The sequence below is a fragment of the Pelmatolapia mariae genome, linkage group LG5 (assembly GCF_036321145.2).
Source record: "Pelmatolapia mariae isolate MD_Pm_ZW linkage group LG5, Pm_UMD_F_2, whole genome shotgun sequence".
Lineage (NCBI taxonomy): Eukaryota > Metazoa > Chordata > Actinopteri > Cichliformes > Cichlidae > Pelmatolapia > Pelmatolapia mariae.
Window position 1 is genome coordinate 8,000,973 of NC_086231.1, and position 18,087 is coordinate 8,019,059.

General features: G+C 35.8%; 2 protein-coding genes across 2 annotated transcripts; one reads left to right on the forward strand and one right to left on the reverse strand.

Annotated features, from left to right (window-relative positions):
* Positions 1-540: 540 nt before the first annotated feature.
* Positions 541-8,227, forward strand: sycp1 (synaptonemal complex protein 1). Its single transcript, XM_063473955.1, has 33 exons — positions 541-630; positions 877-961; positions 1,066-1,109; positions 1,195-1,359; positions 1,481-1,548; positions 1,656-1,729; positions 1,836-1,894; positions 2,008-2,074; positions 2,224-2,297; positions 2,413-2,521; positions 2,809-2,903; positions 2,997-3,181; positions 3,271-3,338; positions 3,417-3,478; positions 3,584-3,700; positions 3,772-3,912; positions 4,051-4,154; positions 4,254-4,371; positions 4,483-4,553; positions 4,644-4,725; positions 4,824-4,886; positions 4,967-5,029; positions 5,105-5,167; positions 5,280-5,396; positions 5,488-5,598; positions 5,686-5,778; positions 5,870-5,944; positions 6,052-6,138; positions 6,229-6,375; positions 7,492-7,563; positions 7,643-7,747; positions 7,924-7,989; positions 8,087-8,227. The coding sequence occupies exons 1-33, from the start codon at positions 541-543 to the stop codon at positions 8,225-8,227; spliced, it is 3,081 nt and encodes a 1,026-aa protein (XP_063330025.1).
* A 2,741-nt stretch (positions 8,228-10,968) lies between these two features.
* On the reverse strand, positions 10,969-16,351 carry slc5a8l (solute carrier family 5 member 8, like). The gene is made up of 15 exons (XM_063472842.1): positions 15,998-16,351; positions 15,632-15,697; positions 15,315-15,366; positions 14,968-15,035; positions 14,510-14,664; positions 14,104-14,244; positions 13,886-14,015; positions 13,695-13,783; positions 13,299-13,411; positions 12,324-12,391; positions 12,100-12,186; positions 11,772-11,965; positions 11,389-11,498; positions 11,191-11,276; positions 10,969-11,082 (listed from the first exon to the last, which is right to left on the reverse strand). The coding sequence occupies exons 1-15, from the start codon at positions 16,349-16,351 to the stop codon at positions 10,969-10,971; spliced, it is 1,827 nt and encodes a 608-aa protein (XP_063328912.1).
* Positions 16,352-18,087: the final 1,736 nt, after the last annotated feature.

The following is an 18,087-nucleotide window of genomic DNA, read 5'->3' on the forward strand; positions in this document are numbered from 1 at the left end:
TATTATCAAGAAGAAGAAGAAAAATAAGATAATAAAAAAATAAAGTATGATATTTAAATAAACCTGAGCGACACAAGAATAGTCTTCACTTAAACAGTTGGGCAAGAATCCTTCCTCGCGTGCAGGGTGGTCGTGTTATAACCGTTAACCAAGTTTAACAGGTAACGTTTAAAAAAATGTCATAGTTTACACGTAGTACCTAGTAAATTACCACATTGATGTTTATTAAGTAACATTCTAAACTACTGACTATTATTATTGTTTTTTTATCTTGTATTTTGTAGGAATTAATGCTGACCTAATATACCGGAGGTAACTGTTAGCTGTTGTCTGCGAGCTAAGGTGACTCACAAATAAAAAGCTAATTACCGTTAGCTAGCTAGCTAATGTTTAGGGTATTTGACTTATGAATATTAGGTAAAAAGGGAAAATAATAATTATTTGTAGTCTTCTGGCATTTCTGTGGTGTTTATTAAAGATGTCTTGGTTTAAAACACAGCTTATTAAATAACTAGGTTATTGCTGTATGGCTATTCCAGAATGGAGAGAGATCGACGTTTTAGCTTCAAGCTGTTGGTGCCTCCCAGGGTGAATAACGGACCAATATCTGCGGTTCAACCTCAAGACATAGTTGAAGACAGAGGCGATTTCATGAAAGCATTGCAACCTGTAAGTCAATAAATAGTTAGTTATAATTAGTTAATAATTAGAAGCTAAACATTGATGAAAAAACTCAAAGCACCACTATGCTAGCTCAGCAGTAACTATTTAACCTTATAAGCGCAATGACCATTGTATGTGTGTTGTCAGCAACAGTCTATGAGGCAGTAATTATTAACACACATGACATTAAATATTACTGCTCTTTTCCACTAGAGTTACAGTGAATGCTTTGACAAAGAGAAAAACATCCTGTTCCCCAATACAAACGTGGTTGCACCAACTAAACCACCCAAACAAGGTATTTGTGTGTCTTTGTCTGTGTTATTTAACAACACCAGCTCTATCACTTCCAACAAAAGAACTGCACTAGAAATATTAACCTAATTATTGTTTCCACTAAAGACTTTCTGAAGATGAAACTCATGCAACCAATGGAGAAAGATGAGGTAAATATTTCTATTGCACAGAAATATGCAGCATGAATATGTCTGTGTGTGTCATTTTACTTCCTAAACTGTGGATGTTTTCCAGAATAATTGCAATCCTGGTCAGCTTTATTCAAAGCTGTTTGATGAAGTTGAGAAAATTAAGTGTTGGAAGGTTAAAGTTTATTCTGACACTGTGGAAAAGGAAAGAAGGCTCCAAGATAACAAAAGAACAATTGAAACACAGCGCAAGGCAATTCAGGAGCTGCAGGTGTGTACCCCACAGACTGATCTTATTTGATCTTATGCTTATCTCTGTCTATCTACTTATGTACAACATTTACAATAGGAAGAGATAACTTTGAATTCTTTAATGTATTTTCTGTCTGCAGTTTGGAAATGAAAGTCTCAGCATAAAGCTGGAGGAACAGATTAGTGAAAATGAGGAACTGAGGAACAAGTATGTGTGATTTGTGAAACTAAGATAAATATGATGATCTGATTACATGTAGCTTTGTTTTGTTCCTTTAATTGTGAAATGCTAAAAACTCAATTTTTAAAATGCAGAAACAATTCAACATGGAACTTGTGCAATATACTCAAGGAAACCTTTGACTCGTCAGTTGAGAAAATACATTTATGTAAGTAAAAAGTGTCTCTTAAATTCTGCTGATCTGGAGAATACTTTTCTTTATCTGCTTTAGTAAGTGCAGAAATAAACGGTACATTGCTGTGAATGTTTTGCAGTTGAAGCTGAAAGAGAGGAAACCCACCACCTCCTTACTGAAAACAACGAAAGTGTTAAGGTAAAACACCACAAAATGTTTGCCAGTAGTAGCTTTTAATTTATTATATTTTGTTGATCAAAACATTGTAAAATGCTGAGGTTTGATTGCCAGTTTATTACTTTTTCATTTAGAAACTGATTGCCGCATTTGAAAGCCTACGTGTCCGAGTAGAAACTGATCAGCAAGAGATGCAGAAAGGTATATATATACATTTCTTCTTGCCGCTATTACGCCAAAATGTTGTCTTTTACTCAGTAAAATGCCTTAAATGTATTTAGACTTTAAGTGGAACTAGATGAATTAGTGACACTTTGACCATCAACACAGCATGTTTTATTGTTTTTCAGTCAAAGAAGACTTACTGCAATTTGACCATCTACAAAAGAAATACCAGCAGGAATTTAAGATAAAACAGGAAGAGGTTAGTGGGGGCAAAAAGCCCTTCCATCAGTTTATTTGAGGAACTTTTGGCATGAAATATATTTCCACAAATTTTACAAATTTTGACACGTTAATGACTGACATGTTCTTCTCAGATAACCATGCTTCAAATAAAACTTAAGGATAAGGAAACTGAACTGCAGAAACTCCTGCTGGACCTCGATGAAACTCAGAAGCACTGCAATGAACTTCAACAGTTAACAAGTAACATCATAATTAGATCTGAAGATAAGCTGTGCATGTTGATTTTTTAAACTTTGCTACACTGGTAATAAAAAACACTGTGTTCATAACAAGAAATGTTTTAAATATTACTCAGTATTAAATATGCAGAGGTATTAGAGTCATGACAGTATATTTGGATAGATGCTCATTAACATGAGAAAAGGTGCTTAGTTTAAGGTGAAAATGTTTTATTTCTTTTCCAGTCTTCAGGTCAGGTTAGTACACTTTGTTTTGGGGATACTAATATTATATATGTGCTTTTATAGATCATCAATTTGAAGTTCTCAAAAGTGCAAAAGCTGAACAGGAATCTCTTCTTCAACAACTGGATATTGCTGAGCAGCGCTGCAGAGAGACTGAGGTGAGTAACTTGAGATTCTTTTCTTTGTACTGAAATTGGGCTCTTGTGTTGCATGCAATATGCTTTAACTGAAATATTAACACCCCAACAAAGAAAAATCAGGAAACTACTGCTGCAGCCTTGGAACAAAGTAAAAAAGAGTATGCTGAGGTCATCCAAAGCAAAGATCTCAGTTTACAGGAGCTCAACAGAGTCAAAAACCAGCAAGCAGAGGAGCTAGAGTGCATTCAGTCAACCATTCAAGAGCTAAAGACTTCACTAGCACTAGAGAAAGAGAGGTATATTAAACTCCTTCATTCACAGTGTTTTCTAGATAAAGTACAGTGTTTCCTCATGTCATTATATTCTTGTTTTTACTTTTCTGAAGGGCCAAAGAGCTTGAGGATAAACTTATAGAAAACAACACTGAACTTGAAAGGAGAAACACAGTTTTAGGTAAGTCCCACCGGATAACATGTGTTGATATTTTTAGGTGATGTGGTTTCAAGCTGAAAGAAATATTTTACTCAACAGGGGAAACCATCGACCAAGCTACAAAGAAAGATGGCCTAATCCAAATTCTCAAAGATGAACTGGTATGGTTTATTTGAAGGGAAAGTGTACGATTTCTCTCTAAAACCAGTCCTTGCATGTCCAAGTCTGTTACATACCTTCAAAACAATATGTGTTCTTGTTATTAGGACACAAAATCTAAATCCATTGAGTCAGTGAAGGCTAAAATTCAGTTCACTCAGGCTAAAATGGAGGAACTCATGGCTGAGCTTTCAAAGAAAACTGAAGAAATCCACTTGATTAAGGTGATATAAGTAGATAAATAGATACATAATGCAAAAAGAAAAGATGATCTGTATCAGATAGCTTAATAAAGATACTTAAAATTGTTTGTCCTTTTTCCCTGATACAGAAAGAAGCAGAGAATGCTTTTGCTGAAAATGATTCACTGAAAAAGGCTTGTGAAGCTGCTGAAAAGGAAAAAGAACACATACAGGAGAAGTCCACTTTGACTCAGGTTTTTACATGTTTTTAATTTTGTTTCTCATCCCCTCACCTCTTATCCACTAGAGAAAGCTGTTTATGTGTTTGGTAGTAAAATATATTCAGTGGGTTGAAATATACAATGCATTGCTTCTCTGCAATATACCTGCAGATCAAAGTGCAGGAGCTGGAGGAACAGCTGTGCACTGAAATGAAGAAAAATAAGGAATGCAACGTTCAGATGGAACAGCTGAGGAAAGACATTTTGCAAAATGAGTGAGTTGTTAATAGACAGCCATTTCATCATATTAGCATATATAATATTTTATTACGCTGTTGTAATATCTTTCATTTTTTATTTATGTCATTTTTAAGAGTAAAGTATGAAGAGCTATTATCAAACTTTAATGAGCTGCAGTCTGAGAAGACAGCCATTCAAGAGCAGTTTGAAAATGGATTCCTCAACGTGCAAGCTATTGAGGCAAACATGAAGGTCTGAATTATGGGTTGATTTTATTGTATTATTGTCATTTTTATTATTATTTGTATTATTATTAAATCATTTATTATATGAATCACAAATTCTGAAACTGTATTGACTCAGGTGAGTGAGGAGAAGGCATTAAAACTCGAAGGAGAAATTCAAACGCTGGAGGAAGAAAACAAGACTTTACGGTGAATCTGCACTTCAGAGGCTTAAAGATACTTTTTCCTGATTGAAATGCACAGTTTTTGAGATTTAAATATTCATTTTCCATGCAATAGAGATGAGTTAACTACAGTCAAAACCAAAATCCTGGGGAAATGTGTACAAACAGAAACTCTGCAGAAGCAAATTGAAGAAAAGGTAAGCATCTTAACTAAATTATTAGTAGAAACAGGGCTTTATAAAGATGCTTATTCTAAACATGTTCATTATGGCTTCTTTATGCTCTGTGTGAACAGTATGAGCAACTTCAAGTGAAAATCACAGAAAAAGAAAAACAGATCAAAGCTGTGGAAACAAAGGTGAGCGAAAAATGTGAAATTGCAAATACTGTTGTTATTGATCATTTTCTGGAACTAAACAAAAAATCTTTGCTTTTTAGCTGTGCAAACTCAGAAAACAATATGAAATTAAATTTAAAGCCCAGGAGGAATACAAGAAAGAGGTTTGTAATGACCATGAAACTGTAGCTATAAAAGGAGTGGAATGGTATTTATTGTTCTCACTTGTATATTTTCAGAATAAAATGCTTAAGAAACAAATGGCACAGGAGATTGCAAAATCCAGTGACCTTGAAACAACGGTATGGGGATGGTTTGCATGGTGTTTTTGTTTTCCAGTTGTTAATATGTATGTGAACTATTTAAGCTAATCAGTATTAGACTGGAAAATTAAGATGCTGCTTTAATCTTTAGATCAACAGCCTTCAAAATGAGTCCCAGAACCTTAAACAACTCAAAGGAGAAGAACATGAGAAACTGCTCAAGGCTCTTGAGTCAAAATCGACGTTTGCAGCAGAACTTGAGAAGGAGGTTACTTTTTTTCTTTTCAATTTGTAATTTCAATTTAACATTTACCTCCTTCAAATTGAATTTACAAAAATAGAACCAATTTGTGTTGTAGGTCAAGAAACTTAGAATTACAGCAGCAGAAGCCATTAAGAACAAGGAGGCCACAGAACTTAAATGCCAGCATAAGATTGGAGATATGGTCACTCTGATGGAAAAACATAAGGTAAAGTTGTTATAATGGCCTTCTTGCTGTCTGATAAATATGTCTCATGTATATTGTGTTGGAATGAACCCAACTTGTCACTACCAGAGCCAGTATGACCGGATGGTCCAAGAAAAGGATGCAGAGCTTGAAGAGAAGAAGAAGAATGAGATGGAGGCGACTGCCCGTGCAAAATCACTGGTACCAAGAAACATGCTAAGTAGCACTAATAATGATTGACCAGAAAATATGTCATATCCTAATATTTGCATCACAAATTTCTCTAAATCAGGAATTGGACCTCTCAAAGCATAAGTCTGAAAATGAGAGGCTGAAGAAAGAGCTGAAGGTAGAAACAAGAGAGAAGGTATATCCTACTTTAAAACAGTTTATGTTGGATTTTTTTATACAGCTGTTTGTTTGCCATACTTCTGAGGGTGACAACTCACAATGTAACAAACACTTTGAATTTAGGAAAACCTCAGAAACAAAATAAGTGATCTGAAGCAGGAAATATCTGTTGTGAAAAGCACTCTGCTGTCACAAGGGAGCGACAAACAGGTACAGTGCATGCAGCTCATAGGCTGCCACTAGATGGCATTCTTTGTCATTACTTTTAGTTGACCAAAAATTGTATGTGTACTACTACAGGTAGCTGCCTCAAACTATAAACAAGGGAAAAGTTCAGAGGTTCCAAAAGAGAACTCTTCAAAGAGTCACACATTTGACTTCTTCAAGGCCAAGAAAACTTCCTCCTACAGCAAAGATGGTCAGAGTGTGGCCACTCGTACAATAGATGTGAGTTTTATCGACCAAAATGTTTTCAACAGATTAAGCACGTTTTGTTTCGGACATTTTTGTTTAAGGTAAGCTTGGAAAATCAGATGATTAAGGTTTTTATAACTACAGATTTCTCAAAATAGCCTTTTCTACTTCAGATATAGTACATCCTTGATTTTGGGTATTATGAAAAATAAATACAACCCCAATTGAATTTGCTGAACTGGTATTTATTAGAAAAATAATCCATGGTACCAGGCCATAGGTAAAGACAAAAACAGAACAACATCCAGCTGAGTCAGGATCAGCCGATATTTGGTCTAAGTGATTGGTGGATCAAATCGGACAAATAGATTCATTTATTATTTTTCCATAATATTTGCGAAGATTTTAATTGCCATTTTTTTGGTTTTAAAAATGGTTAAACTATGGTGGACATGGTGTATTAGCCTTTCAGTTTGTAGCCCTGTAGCTATTCATAGTGTTTATTATTCACCTGGATTTTGTTTAGAGAAAGAAAAGGGATTTTAAATGTATTTGTTGTGTATGAGTAAAAAAAGGTATATGTTTGAATGAGAGTCTCAAATGTGCCATGGGAACTAAAAATGCACCAGAGTTGACAGATTTATTTAGAAACCATTAATTAACAAGAATAGCAGTGTGAATATGAGCATGGGTGTTACTCATTGGAGAAAACATTTAAATTCATGGAGAGCATCTCTCAGAGATTAGTAAGCTAGCAGCTTTTATAGGGCCTGAGAATACTGGCTCCAGATACTCTTAGTCAGTTAACATGGAAGACTCTGCTAATAATTGCCTATAGCTGTAGGAAACGACCGCAAAACTTTGTGTGTGAATGTAAAGCAGTACAGTGTAACCTTATTACCACAGCCTTTTTCTAAAGCAACTTTGTTTGAATTGTTGTTAAGGAATCTGCCACTGAATTTATCAGAGCATCATGTGGAACACCAAAATCCAAGGTAGACTGCAATTTAACCTATTCATAAAGTAGATATATAAAAATGGCTATAGTGACAGAATAAATTATAACATAATTCATGTATTGATATGCTTTTATTTACTTTAAGTTTTATGATAAATGATTATGAGACTTGCACTGACTTTGAATTGTAGTGCATCAACAGTGAAGACATGAAAACCCCAAGAAGTCTTACAAACCATACTGCCAGAACAACAAAGATCAAAGTAATATAATATACCATTCTGACATTTTCCAAAATTAAAAAAAATATGAATATATTCACTGACATTTACTCCCCTATAGTCCTACAGAATAAGGACTCCCCCTTCTGAAAAGTCAGCACAGTGGGGAAAGAGCGCCATTGAACTTGACCCCAAGTCTGACAGCTCAGATCAAAATGATCTCTTGGTAAGCAATGGTGGGTTTTTTTGTTGTATTTTTTTCGGTGGTTGGGGGGTGGGGGCTTGTTGATATTAAAAAAAATAATGCCATAAACCTTGCAGGTTATGTGAATGTGATTTTACCATTTCTGCAAATTCGCTAGGACAGATTAATGTGTATTCTTTTGTTTCTTGTCTTGATAGACCTATACACATGTACCTGCACGTAAAAGTTCAGATTCACAATGTAAACTCCACATTCTCAAAAAGGTAATGTGCCTTTATGATCCAACAAAGTGGCATATAATATACTTACTTTGATTTTTAAAAATCCCTATGTGTGTGTATGTGTGTGTTATTTTTACAGAATCAGAGCCCACTCATTCATAAATCACCAGGAAACTCCTTAAAGGTGGCCGCAATGAAAAGAATGAGAGATGCTGGTTGGACAGCTGTTACTGGCTGTGACAAAAAAAAGAAGAAGACCAATGAGAAGATTTTTGCCTAAGTATGGCTGTTAGGTCAGATTAGCGGTAATAACAATATTGGTAGAGGTGGGTGACTTGAAATACAGTTCTATTGAGAATGAATAAATAATACACGATTAACTGAATAACAAATAGACTAATAATAACACAAAAACATGAATGGAATATGTTTCTACGGTTCAACTAAAACATAGTGTCAATGAGAAGAAGGTTTTGGTGTTAAGATGCCTGCTTTTAGTAAGTTTATGGGTGTTTAGGAGTATATTTTTACCTACTACAGAGTCAGTGTATTATTTATTACTTTGCTGTTGTGCTAATGTTTGGAATAACTCATCTTTAATGCTGACGTGAAATCTAATATGTTCTATCACAAGGTTATGTTGCTGATCTTTGACAATTTCTAGTTGTTACAAGTTACTCTGTTAATATATTTATGTATTCTGGTGTTGTACAAGTAAAAGCAGTGTTCTCAAAAATCAGTTTTGTACTTGTTTGCATGCCCTACCTATTCTCATTTTCCTTTTCTAAGGACCGCTTTTCTCTTATAAAGACCATCATAGGAATTATATTTCAGTCTTGAAAGTATATTGGTTACATTAGTTTAGTACATTGGTTTTATCCACTCCTAAACTGTAGATTTCAGACTATAGAAACTCTGTGTCTTTAATGGAGAAACTCGAGGTGGAATTGAGACTGGTCTGCAGGAGCTGTTGGTACATTGTCGTAGATTGGATGGCCATCATAAAGTCCTCCAGAAATAACGAGTGTGTCATCATCTGCCACAAATGTATCTGTTTAAAATTAGATTAGTATTTTTAATTGCCAATAGTAAATAAAAGGGTTTGAACTAATTGTTTGATGAAGGAGAGTTCCTTACCTGTGTATTGTGCATTATTGAGAGGCTGGTGCAAGTATTGTATTTTCTGTTTGCATTTGTGAAACATAAGAAAAACCAACAACACAGCAAATGCTCCAAGTACAGTGCTGAAGACAATAGTCATGTTCCTTTCAGAGACATTGAGGCCCACATCTAGCGACAAAGTAAAACAGCAAAAATTACCATTATCAGCAAATTATATAAAAAATGAATAGTTGTTGATAAAACTGCAGATAAGAATGGAGCCTTATGCTTACCTTGTCTGGTTCTGTTCATGGTAGTATGAGTTGCATTTTCAGTTGTAATTACTGGAGTACTTGGTGTACTTGAGTTATCTACTGTGGTCTGGATTGCTGCCGTTGTATGTGCAGTAAATGTTGACATTTGAGTGCTAGCGGTTGTAGTCCTCAGAGTTGTACTGTTTGTTAGAGGAGTCAAGGTGGTTGCTGACTGAGAAGTCTGGTGGTGACTTGTCCTCTCGGTTGTTGCAGCAGTGGTGCTAGCGACAGTTTTGTTATCCAACTGTGTGCTGGTATATAGTGTTGTCTCCTCAGTCAAATTTGAGATTGGTGAAGTAGAGTCAGACTGAGTTAGTGTCGTAAGGGTCGTTAAGCTAAAGGTTGGTTGAGGAGTGCTAGTCCCATTTTCTGTTTGGGCCACACTGAACAAAAGGGCCAGATGGCAGTAACCCAGGGCAGTAAACTTTACATCCATGACCTTTTAATCTAGTACTAGAAAGAAAAACATTAGCTGAAATCAAGACTGAACAAGAGTAGATGTGATCTTTTTAGTTAAATTACACAAACATGTAAATGCCTCTTGTGAAATTTTAAGTAAATCCAAACCGTTTAAAAAACGAATTTAAAAAACCAGCTCACCTTGTTTAGTTAATAAGAGTGAAAACAGCAGCCTAGTTTAGTTTAATTCTCTGGTTGAAAGTGTGCCTCCATGTCTCAACTGACTGTTCACTTCCTGGATTGAAAGTGGCTGATACTATGGCAGGTGAATGTGGGCAGGGCAGTTTTACCCTTAAACTTCCTCTACTGTTTGCTACTAAGGAGACAAAGGCATTGTTGTGAGCCGGTCCAGAGATCAGCGTCTGTTTCTTTATGGCAAACATATTTTACAAGCCTTAAAGAGACAGTTACCAAAGTGATAGACAATACATTTATATATAGAGAGAGAGAGAAAGAGAGGTGTGTGTACAGTCCATGCACTGAAGTTTTTAGAGTTTGTGTATGTGTGATTTAAGCTTTTTTTACTGAGTACACTTTTTTACAAAATATTTTATTGACAAATTTGTTACCAGCTTGTACAGGCAGCTCATAAAGAGTGCAATATTTTCTATATAAAAGCAACTCTGTAATAAACAAACAGCCATTGTTCATGTTTCAAAACACTTCCTTCAAAACAGTAATCACACTGTACAGTAAAAGTGAACAATACTCCAATATGTATCTCTGTGTCAGTATAAAATTAAGTGCAATGTTCAGATAGATTATGAAGCTGTAATCTGGTATCAGCAATTATAAAGGGCGATAAATGGAATTACAAGGTTGTCTAGGTGAACATGAAACGGGAACATCTCATCCCATGGGGAGCAGAAGCTGTGGGCATCTGACTTGAATAAACAAAAGATTTCTTTTTCCATCATTGTATTAAATACACTGTTTCTGTCTTGTTGAAATACGTCAGTAACATAAATACAATGATTTCTTAAGTGATTCAATTTTAGATTTTTGACACATGATTAGTATCAATATAAATACCATTATCATCAGATGCTAATAAAGGGGTTTTGCTTGTGCTTTATGTGTGTGCGTATATTTTCTTAAATTTAATTAAAATGACCCCAAGACAGAATATGTCATTGATAGACTAATATTATAGTCTTGTGTTTTTTTCAACATCTTTGCTCATCACGTCGTCTTCTTTGAATGCTGGGTTGTCAGCTCCCATGCAAATGTTTGCTGAAGGCTTCTCTGTGATGTCTGATTCCTGTATTGGGTTAAAAACATATTATATTTATAACACCAAATTTTTGTTTATTTTGTAGAGGGTTGCTGATATGTTCTTCCTTTGTTTGTTAGGGGGTAAGCATCATACCTTTGACTTATTGCACCAGCTGAAGCAGATTAAGTCATTCTTCCTCACAAACAGCTCTGAGTTCATCTTGTCTTGCTTACATCCACCTGTATATGTATAAAAAAAAATACATACTCCCTCAATTTTATCCTTGTTTTGATATAATTGAAATACCATAATATTATGGACTAGATTTCTGCAGTAAAGGTAAAGGCTAACCTGTGATCACGCTCACAAGCAGGCCAGACACAATTGTGGTCAGAACGCCCAACAGAGAAAAGTAGACGTAAGACAGAGAGTACCAGGTGTCTGCTAAAGGAGGCCTATAACTGAAATGAACAAAAATCACTAATTTTAATATACTTAGGCTATATATAAAAAGTTATGTTTAAAGCAGACAACTGTTTTCAACTGTTGACAACTGTTTTCAGAGAAGTTTGTACTTTTTGTAGTTGATTCATGAGGTTTAATTATGCCTTTTTAGACAGATATTAATCTTTTTTTCTTTTTTTTTAGTTAAATAAAAGTTTACTATGATTTTTACTGTGTTGCTGAGTAGCAAAATAAGGTTTTGCATCAGTCTTTTATGTAAAGTGACTCACTCAGGCTCTGGGGTCAGAGTCACTGGACTGGTCCAGGGAGTTATTGTTGTATGGTTTTGGCCTATTGTGTTGTTGCAGCCTGCAGTGGTGAGTGGAAGAGGATTAGTCTTTTCAGCTGTTGGTGGGTAAAGCTGGCCTCCGATCCCCACCCACAGAGTCAACACTAGACCAATGATCATTCCCACAAGTCCTCCCTGAAAAGTAAATATGAACACAGTGAACTACTTTCTTTAGGACGTCACATTTGTATTTCTTTGGCAATATTTTTTATGTGTTGTCAGGTTGTGCAGTTGTGCTAGTGGAAGTCTGAGTGCAAGGAAATACTCACTATTGAGTTTGTTGTGCGAAAAAACATGCCTGATAGATAGAGACCAAGGAGCGGTCCGCTTATCATGCCAAATATAGAAAGAGCGGCCTGAAAAGAAAAGGAAAAAAAAGACAAGAAAAGAAAAAAAAAGTAGTTTACCCTGTAGTTTGCAACTTTCACCTCATGGTGAAGCTGAAGAGCAATAAATGACTGCAGTAGTTTGTGTTCATGGTGATTTAGATTACCTGCAGGACGCTTCCCATCTGGGAAGCTACTCCAGCCATTCCAATACACACTCCTCCAAAGAAAACACCTGCAAGTAGAAAAATATAAAAGATCCAGGTTACAACTTTCGCAGTGCAAATTCAGTTGTTCAGATAGGCAACATGTTTTACACAGTTTTCTAGAACAAATGTTATTATGGTTATGCACACTTAACTCTGTTTAAAAGCAAATGTTTATTTGGGTTTTTTTTTTTCATATAATTCAATTTATCATCATAACTTATGGAAAACGTATGGAAAAATAAGTCCACAAAGGTGATGTGAGGCCAGTAGAAATCGCCACCATAAATGATTTTGACTTAAAAATGGACTGCAATGAACAAGATCATTGTGACCTTGTGCAAAAACAGCATATTGATCCATACTAAAAACTGTCTGTATGACATAAAGAAGAAAAAGATAAGTTGTGTGCTGCAAACGTATTTTCACAGAAAATGAACGACCCACACCATAATTACACCTTCTGAAGATAACAGTAACAGTACCGACTGTTCTGTTAGGTCTGTTAATATAAATTATTAACAAATGTCTTTTATGACTTCATGACTTGTCTATTTGCTGAATTGACAAGATTTCCTTTGTTCAGAGGTATTACGCAGGCTCAAATGGCTATCTATGATATATTTCTAATCATTTCATAACTTATATGGTGGAAATGCTTTGAATCCCATCTAAAAGTAGCAAGATAAGATGGTTATCTCGATGTCACTTGCTCTCTTGTAATCTCAAAGGGTCTGGGATAATAGGAGTCTGAACAGTTGTTGGTGACTACTTAAAAACAAAGAGCTGTAAAGTCTTATTATTAAGCTGTGTTATTACAGACACGATGAAGCTTTTATTCAGGGTTTTCAACTCAATTCACTTTAATTAATATAGTGCCAAATTGCTCAAGGCTTTTTTGGGCTATTTTGGAAATTTTTTGTTTGTGTAACTTACTCAGGCCCATGTTCATCCAGCTCACTTGCTTCTCTGTGAGGTCTTTGTACACTGGTAGAATAAAGTCTTCTACCGTGACAGCAACTAGGGCATTAATGCTGGAAGACACTGTGCTGAAAAATATACAAAGGTAAGCTTTTAGACTTGGAACACAACAGTCAGGCTGATGCATTTAAAATGCTAATTACACAGAGAGAAGCTAGTTTCAGGTAACAGATAGTACTTTATGGCATTATCTATGTCTATGCAAATTCAAAAATATCTTCCCGTTCACTACTTAGTGACCTTTTCTCTGGCAGCTATAAGAGCCATTCTTTTCTAAGAATCTTAATTTATCTGCTCTTGATCCCTGCACAGCTCTAAAATAACATGTTTTTTCTTGTTTATGGCTCTCACCTCAGGGTACCACTATATGCTGCAGCCACAAACAGGCCTGGAATTCCAGGGAAGTCTGCCAGAATATCCATCACAAGGTAGGGGAACAGCTGGTTGATAAATATAACCCATGTTTTGTTACACATAATGCTTTGTTGCACAATAAAAGGAAAGGTGGTGAGGACAAAAGAGAAAACTGCAGGTGTACTTACTTGGTCAGGGGTGGCAACATCACCGTTTGATAGTGGATCACAATTCTTGTAAATGGAGTACATGGTGAGACCAGAAAACACAGCCAGAGTCACAGTTATCCACAAGCCAACCATATTCACATACAGAGACCTAAAAGATGAAAAAAGACATGTCAGCACAGAAAATTTTCCTCAGACTCAGCAATGTACTGTTTGTATTGAATTATAGGAACGCTCACATTTTGGCATGTCCCAGGGTTTTGCAGGAGATATAACGCTGCACCTGGGACTGGTTGATCGAGTAGATTGACGCCCACATTATGCTGCCGCCAACTACTATGCTCCAGAAAGTATGTCGTTTCAGGGGATCTGGATCAAAACTGTGATAGAAATGTCAATAATATGAAAACATACCAAAGGATTAACTTAGAGGACATCAGCAACACAAACCTCTAATGTGGCATGGCATATAGAAGCCAATTAGCAGGATTCCCATCCATCATATTTATTTTTGGATACAAAATGTTTTTAGTAAGTTTCCTTGGAATTAGTAATCACAGTTTATGTGATTCAAAACACCCTGACTGGTTTTTATTGTAAAATAAACTCACTCACTATTGGACATTAGTCTGCTTGCGTACTTACTCAAAAGCTTTTAGTCGACCTCCTTCACCAGCATCTTCCCAAATCTTTGTCAGGCCTCCCTGCAGTACAGCTCCTCTAGCTATAACAGCCACAAAACCTGCCAGCATGACCACCATCTGAAGCACATCTGTCCAGATTACTGCTTTCAGACCACCCTGGAGAAAACATTCATGCTAGAGTAAGCGTCACATTGTAAAGGTTTTTTGCAGAATCTGTCAAACCGATTCCTTGGTAAGATTCATAATAATGTTCAGATGTGTACAATTATTAATTATCAAGGAGCCAATAACTTTCATTTCATTCATATGTATATGCAGAACTGGTTATTAAAACCTCAATGAACCAAAACGTTTATCATTAGAAATGAAAGCATGCTCTGGCGTAACAACGTTTTCAGTTCATGCTTGTCTAAAGCAGCTAATTAAATATAATACTTTTTTACATTAGATGGTACCAACCAAAGTGCAGTAGATGATGCACACCACTCCTGTAGCCACCAACACTCCCCACAGATCCAGTCCAGTGACTGAGTAATAAGAAATAAGCTTCATTATGGTTCTGTCTACATCCTTTTTTTGTTTGTTTGTTAATCTAAAACCACGAAAACCACAAAAAAATCGATCTCCTTTGTTTGTTTGTTTTTTAGATTAAGCTTTATATAGGATAAACATGAAAGAATCATTAGTATATTAACTCAGGACTAACATTCCACTGAGAAGAAGTAGAAGTTGTATGAGCAGGTGACAGTTTCGTGAGGCTTAAAGCTAAAAGTCCTACATTTATCAAGATGTGTTCTTCGGCTTACTTTGATTTAGAGCAAGAGCTGGAGCATAGATAACCAAACCGGTGTACAGAGCCTGAGGAGAAATGTCACCATTAGCTGATTACATGGAAAAACAACAAGCATATATTTTATATTAATGCTTTCTTGGAAGTGGAAGGAACAGTTTTACATATAGTCAAAAAGAAAAAAAAACAGCAGGTGCTGTTTATCATTTTACCTTTAACATGTTAATCATTGGTGTTTGCTCAACTTTTCATTCCCTAATAATTTCAGTTTTAATAGTCAAAATACATAAAGTAACTGATCATATATTTAATCATTTAAAACTCTTTTTTTACCGTCTGAATGATGTACATTGATGTCCCAATTATCCGAATGGGGCGGCTGAATCGCAACTCCAGGTACTAGAAATGAAAAGGAAGCCTGGGTATCAATAGAAGGATCTTTTGGTCCACAAATTTGCTAGACTGCTGTACTGTGTACTGTATTTTAAAAAAATAAAACTTCCAAAAGAAAAACTTTGGTTATTTCTTTGCATACTATGTTGGAATCAATTTTAACAAGGCATGTCACTTGTAATGAGCAACTTTCATTAACCAGCACCAAGCCGTGTACAGTATTTTTGTTGTTTGCTTTATTGATCTTTGGCATTTTAAGTTATTTCCTGATTCACATGTTCACCAGTGTTTCTACCATCTCCCTACCTCATAGGCACTGGTGACCCCCAGTCGGTAGAAAAGAGGAACAAAGATCTCAGCACTGATTGCAGACATGATAGCATAGGCGAAGCCAAAGATCCAGAAAGCAGATCCAAACCGGTAGGACTCAGCAGGCGTACCAATGACTGTGATGCCAGACATAAAGCTGGCAGTGAGCGACATGGCAACTGGCACAGCTGTCATTTGCCGTCCACCTAGTAAGAACTCCTCGCTGCTAGTTTCCTTGCGACCTCGGATAGCCTGGAATAGGCCAACGCCAGCTGCCGCCAGAATTATTCCAGCAAACACCACATAATCCCACACAGAGAAAGTTGCCACTGGACCTCCTGCACCCACCATGGTTGGTTCAGCAGGAAAAGCAAAGGGTCTTCCTTTGACACACAATATTGAGCTTCTGTCAGAATTCAATAACTTTCAGTCTTGCAAATCTAGTCCTTCCCCTTTAAATTATCCTGAAATTGCCCTTAAATCCAGTTGACATGCAGTGCATTTCAGAATCAATTGTCAGAAATTTAAATCCGCTGCGTGGTGGAAAAGTTATCGCTTGACCTCAACAGATTTTACGAGAGTTTTCTTGGTTTTAGTCTTCAATTATTTGCAGCGTAGCCACTTTAACTATCAGAAAAGTTTCTTCGACGGATGAGAACATTGAGGTAGTTCAACTGTCTCCCTTGTCGTTGACAGAAATCTGGTCCACTCTGGTGGTTCCTAGTGACTATAAAGATTAGTTCACTTTAGTTAATAATCTATCAGGGCCACTAAGTAGTAAAGCCTTCCATAATTTTCCTGATTGTAAAAACTGATGAGCCTCTGGTGTGTCTTCTTTTATGACACGTTATGACGTGGTATATTCTTTTCGGACGGAAAATAATTTTTTTGTTATTATGGTGTCACTTCTTATTAAAAAGAAATGACATGTTGACACACCTATGAGGAGTCTGTGTGCAACTCATGGTTATTCAGTATTTATTGGATATGTTAGGAATTTCAGGAGGAGGAATGCGGGTTCAATTTTTAGGGTTTTGTCACTACTCCTAGGACGACATTCTGTTCTATTTGCCATACATGTCATATGTGATTGCTAATGCCTTACTAAGCATTTCAGTATTTGATTATCTCTCCAGTAATGCATAGAAAAGCACAAAAGTCACACATCTAAGTTTCTGGGAAAAGTATGGCTACAGCAAAAAATACTGCAGACTAGAGAGAAAAAGTAAGTGTAATCATTTGCCCTGGACCTTTATGCCAGTTCATTAAATATTAGCGGTTTCATGGATGGTTTCATTCAAGACATCTTTTATGAGAGAATCAGTTACTCTAAATTTTTAAAAAGTTAATGTAAAATGCACTGTTTATGTATGTGCATTTGAACAATGGCTGGGGAGAAAGAATGATCAGTTTAAGGCGGAAGCTAAAATGTAATTATACTGTTTAAATTTTTCAATGTATCATAATAATTTTGTGAGCAATACTCCTGGTCACTGATAAACTAAATGATGATAGCAGGTTAACCATATACATATACTTTAATGGTAACTGTAATTAGATAAAAAACAAAAAAACAAAAAAAACAATTTACTCTAAAAAAACATTTGACTAAAATGAAAAAGAAATCAGTATATCCAGCTCCTGCTCTGTACTTCTTTGTTGTCTAATATTTGTATATTTGTATTGATCCTAGTGGGCTACAGATACACAGAAACACAACAATGGCATTCAAAACAGTTGCAAAATCACCTAATGTGTCTGAGACTTTGACTATGTTCGACAATCATTAAACTAAATTACAGATAAGGAGACACAAAGTGAAGGTGGAGAATTGTACTCTTCCTTTTTTTTAAGATGTTATTGTCAGGAATTCATTCTCTCTATCTTTACAGTAACTTTTGCTTTAGTAATACAAAATTGGGTTGTATTACCTTTTTTGATTGTGTTATACCAGTGTCATCTCTGGACTGTGACTATTGTGTGTTTTGAGCGGCTCACATTGTTGTATGTTCTTTGGTGTCACTTTAACACTGCCGGTGTGCAACTCTGCATTATAAGAAGTTTTCAAGTTAATTTTTACATAAATG